This window comes from Fukomys damarensis, unplaced genomic scaffold (assembly GCF_012274545.1).
Source record: "Fukomys damarensis isolate Sample0158 unplaced genomic scaffold, DMR_v1.0_HiC HiC_scaffold_24, whole genome shotgun sequence".
Classification (NCBI taxonomy): domain Eukaryota; kingdom Metazoa; phylum Chordata; class Mammalia; order Rodentia; family Bathyergidae; genus Fukomys; species Fukomys damarensis.
In genome coordinates this window covers 44,901,395-44,906,303 of record NW_022900936.1, presented here as the reverse complement: position 1 = coordinate 44,906,303, position 4,909 = coordinate 44,901,395, and the positions used below count along the sequence as shown (strand labels likewise).

Below are 4,909 nucleotides of genomic sequence, written 5' to 3'. Positions count from 1 at the left end.
AGTCTGCCAAAAAAGCATATACACATCAGGAAAATAAAAACTTGTAAAAATATTTTAATACTTAATTTATTAAGACATTATGAGATTAATATAAATTACCTTTGGCCTTTACATTAGAAGACGTGCAAAGTTGTAGCCATTAGTTTCTGGACATTTATTTATATATTGCTGCTTGGATAGCCTTAATCATTGAGATTGCTGCACAAGCATTTTCAATTTCTTCTCTAGAGGCCTGCAATATAAGTGGGTTTTCTGAGACATACAACATCCTCTAGGGTCCCCCATGTGAGAGTAACACCATCTATTGAAAAAACATCATACTATTTCTTTTCTTTCCTCGTGTGTGTGTGTGTGTGTGTGTGTGTATTTTTTTTAATGGAGTGTGTGTGTGTTAATGCTTTGAACAAAATTTGAAAGAAGAAATGCGTTTTCTTGATTACCCCCCTCCATACACACACACACACACACACACACACACACACACACACACACTACTGGGGATTAAACCCAGAACCTTTGCTTGCACTCTGCTGCATCTCAAGCCCCATTTTTAAAATGTTTTATTTTCTGAGACAGCGTTTTGCTAAGTTGCCCCAGGCTTGGCTCAGATTTGCAGTCCTCCTGCCTCAGTTTCCCAAAGTGCTAGAATTATAGGCATATACCACAACACTCAGCTGTAAGTTTTCCTTTTAATAGCAAGTTGTAATGATGTCTGTGACATATATAAAACTTATCCCAAAGTGGGTCAAAGACAAATGTAAGAGCTATAACTATATAAAACTCAGAAGAAAACAGGAGTTAATATTTGTTTCCTTGTATAGTTTTCTGAGATAAGGCACCAAAAGCTTAGGTGCCCCCTCCCAAAAGAACATAAATTGGACTTTGTCAGAATTTAAATTTTTTAGGGCTGGGGATTTAGCTCAGTGGTTCTGCTACCTGCCTTACAAGCACAAGGACCCGAGTTCAATCCCCAGTACCAAAAAAAAATTTTTTTTTTTTTTTTTTTTTTTTTTGCTTGAAAGGACACCATTGAGAAAAACAACCTTCCACAGAATGGGAGAAAATATTCATAAATCACTTATCTGATCTGATAAGGAGCTTGTAATACAGAATAAACCACTCAGAATTCAATAGTAAAAAGACCACTTTGGAAATGGGCAAAAGATCTGAATAGACATGTCTCCACAGAATATATAATAAATGACCAGTATAACATGAAATTATGCTTAACATCATTAGCCTTTAGGAAATTGTAAATGAGATATAACTTCAGAAAGATGGACAGTAACAAATGTTGGTGAGAACATAGAGAAAGAGGAACTCCCCTGCATTACTGATGGAAATGTGAAGGCTTAAATAAAACCTCTTGGGAAATTATACTGACAGTTAAGCATATAGTTACTTTGTAATCCAACAATTCCACTTCTAGGTTTATACCCAAGAGAGTTGAATATATACATTAACACAAAAATGTACATTAATATTCATAGCAGCATTCATTATTCATGATAGCCAAAAGGTAGAAAAAAAACAAATGTCCATCAGCTAATGTATAAAACCTATACTTATAAAATGGTATAAGTGGTATATTTATAAAATGCAATATTCAGCTATAAAGAATATAGTATTAATACATGCCATAACATGGGTGAACTTTGAAGAAATATGTAATGAAAAAAATTCCAGACAAAAGGCTATATACTATATATAATATTCAAAATGTACCAATCCATAGAAACAGAAAAGAGATTGATACTTTCCATGGTCAAAGGAATGGGGAATGGGGAATAACTACTAATGTGTATGGGGTTTATTTTGGGAATAATGAAAATATTCTGGAATTAGTGTTAATCAGTGCACAGCTCAGTATTTATGTATATTTTTAAAGGCCAGCCTTGTAGCATGTATATTATATCAGTTCAAAAAAAAACTTGTTCAGAAAACTAAATTAGAAAAAAAGAAATAATGCTGAATCATTTCTCTTTTTGGGATGTAGCTTCGAGCAAATGCCCTCATCAAAAGAGGCAGCATGTACATGCAACAGCAGCAGCCTTTGCTGTCTACTCAGGATTTTAACATGGCTGCTGACATTGATCCTCAGAATGCAGATGTTTATCACCACCGAGGACAGGTAAGTCAGTTTGTTTTGTTTTGTTTTTTCTGCTTTTTGGTACCAGGGATCGAGCTCAGGCCCTTGCACTTGCAAAGCTGGTGGCGGAACCACTGAGCCAAATCCCTGGCCCACGTAAGTCAACTTTTATACCTAGAATTCTGATGTATGGATTGAGCTATTTGATGACCGTTTTTGTACTTTCTTCTTTTCTTATATCATTTCATATATCATAGTTTATAGTTTGGATTGGCCTTTGTTTAGTTCTGCTTTGAACATTTGTCTTCACAACTTTGATACTTAGGGAAAAAGAAGCAAAAAAATGTTGCTTTCCAGTTTGTGTTTCAGGTATCCTGGTTCATAGGTTTTTCAGTTGGTAAAAATAACAGTAAGCATTTTGAATTTATGTCAGAATCAATAGGATGATTTTTCTGGGCTGGGTTGGTGGTGTTTTAATTTGGAGACAAGGTCTTGCTATGTAGTTCAACCTGGCCTTGAACTTGGCCTCAAACTGTTAGCCATCCTTCTGCCTCGGCCTCCTAAGTGCTAGGATTAGAGGCATGTACCGCATTACCTGGCTGAACTTCATACTGTAAGGAAATACTAGCCTGGACTCCAAGTAGTAAAGGCGAAAAAAAACTCAGGCCAGCGATTTAGCTCAGTGATTCCACCACTCTAAATTAAAAATAAAAAATAAAAAATGCTGACAAGGTAGCCTGCCTTGCAAGTACACGGACCCAAGTTTAATCCCGGGTACCAAAGAAAAAAAAAACTCCTCTGAATGTAGTTTTATGATAGGCATATTAGGGTTTTTTGTAAGAAAAATATATAAAGAAGAAATTTCTCAATTATAGCATCACATGGAAAAATACGACTAATTTGCTTAACATGGCTTTTAGAATGCATTGTAGGAGAAAGTCTGGGCTATCCATATAACAGTAAACCTGAAGTTCTTTCTATTTTGGTACCAGGGATTGAACTCTGGTCTTTGCGCTTGCTAGGCAGGCCACCAAACCACTGAGCTAAATCCGCAGCCCTGAAGTTCTTTCTAATAGAGAATTTTACCTACTAATTTCTCTTCTTAGAGGATAGTGTTGAGATAACCTCTCAAATTTCTTGACATTTTCATCTTTACTGGTAGTGTGTTAAAAGTAATTTGAACCAGGCATAGTAGTGTATGCCTGTAATCCCGGCACTCAGGAGGCTGAGGCAGGAGGAACATTGAGAGTTTGAGGCAAGCCAGAACTATATAACTGGACTCTGTCTGAAAAAGAAAAATTGAAAAATAATTATCTGTTATCAGCTCTGCTTTGAAATTAAATAGTAGAGAATTGTTTCATTTTCTAGAAAAAGTTTCTTCCTTAATAATCAAAATTACAGAGGAAAAAATGGCAGATTTATATTGCCCTTTTTAAAGAAATGGACACCAATTTCACATTCCACGATATTTCCTTTAAAATTATAGGATTTTCGGGCTGGGGATTTAAGCTCAGTGGTTCTGCTGCCTGCCTTGTAAGCTCAAGGTCCTGAGTTTGATCCCCAGTACCAAAAAATATATATTTATATAGGATTTTCTAGTTCTTTGTTTCTATAAAGAAGTTCTTTTGTTACATACTGAGCATTAGCTGTAACAGAAGAAACATGACACATACTTAACTAGTGAATTTATTTTGAATTACATTTACTTATATGCGGGTATTTGTTTTTGTTCTTGTTTTTTTTCCTTAGCTGAAAATACTGCTTGATCAAGTTGAAGAAGCAGTGACAGACTTCGATGAATGTATTAGATTGCGGCCTGAGTCTGCTCTGGCGCAAGCTCAGAAATGTTTTGCATTGGTAGGTATTTCTGTCTTTTATAAGTCCTAAACATCAGTTTTGTTTCCCAGTATCAACAAAGATGCATATCATGGTCTATCTCGTCAGCTGTTTTCCCCAAACACATGACTACAGGGCGTACATGTTAGCATGTAATGTTAATATTAGCTCTTACATTTCTCTGGATATTTGATTTCATACTAATAAATCTTTGTCCCTAAGTTTACACTCCTCTAAACAGAACTAGCCTCCCTACTTCTCTACAATAAATCTGAACAGAAATTCAAACAGTTTATAATCATGATACCACATAACTGCTCTTTTATCTCTTCTTTATAGAGTTGTTTCTTTTTTTCTTCTTCTTCTTCTTCTTCTTTTTTGGTACCGGGGATCGAACTTGGGTCCTTGCGCTTCTGAGGCAGGTAGTGGAACTACTGAGCTAAATCCCGAGCCCCAAGAGTTGTTTCTTATTATTCAAAAACACAAAGCTAAAAAAGTACAGTAAGTCCATTTCAAGTAAAATTAAGTACTTCCAGTTACCCTATACCCAGATTCCTGAAAAGACTTTACTGTTTTCCTTTTCTACTAGGAGACTGAGGCAGGAGGATCATAAGTTCATGGCAACTTGACAAGTCTGTGCCTCAAAATTAAAAAATAAAAATTACATTCTGGTAATGTAGCTGAGTAGAGCACCCCTGGACTTGATAATACTGCCAAATGTGTATGTATACGTGTATGTATACAAATACATGTAAATACACACACACACACACACACACACACACACACACATACTTTTGTTTGTTTGTTTGTTTTGAGACAGGGTCTCACTTTGTAGTTGAGACTGGCCTGGAACTCAGTGATCCTCCTGCCTCAGCCTCCTGAGTGCTGGGATTACAGGCGTGCGCCACCACATCCGGCGCTATATATATACTTCTGTTTGTCTGTTTGTTTTGTTTTTGTTTGGGGGTGGGTTTTTTTGGG

The 4,909-nt window shown here is 36.1% G+C and overlaps 1 protein-coding gene across 1 annotated transcript in view; it reads left to right on the top strand.

The window, feature by feature from the left end:
* Tomm70 (translocase of outer mitochondrial membrane 70) overlaps positions 1-4,909 on the top strand; it is a 44,112-nt gene that overhangs the window by 32,584 nt on the left and 6,619 nt on the right. The window contains 2 exon segments of the mRNA XM_010639627.3: positions 1,997-2,131; positions 3,839-3,946. Of these exon segments, the coding sequence (XP_010637929.1) occupies positions 1,997-2,131; positions 3,839-3,946 (243 nt within the window).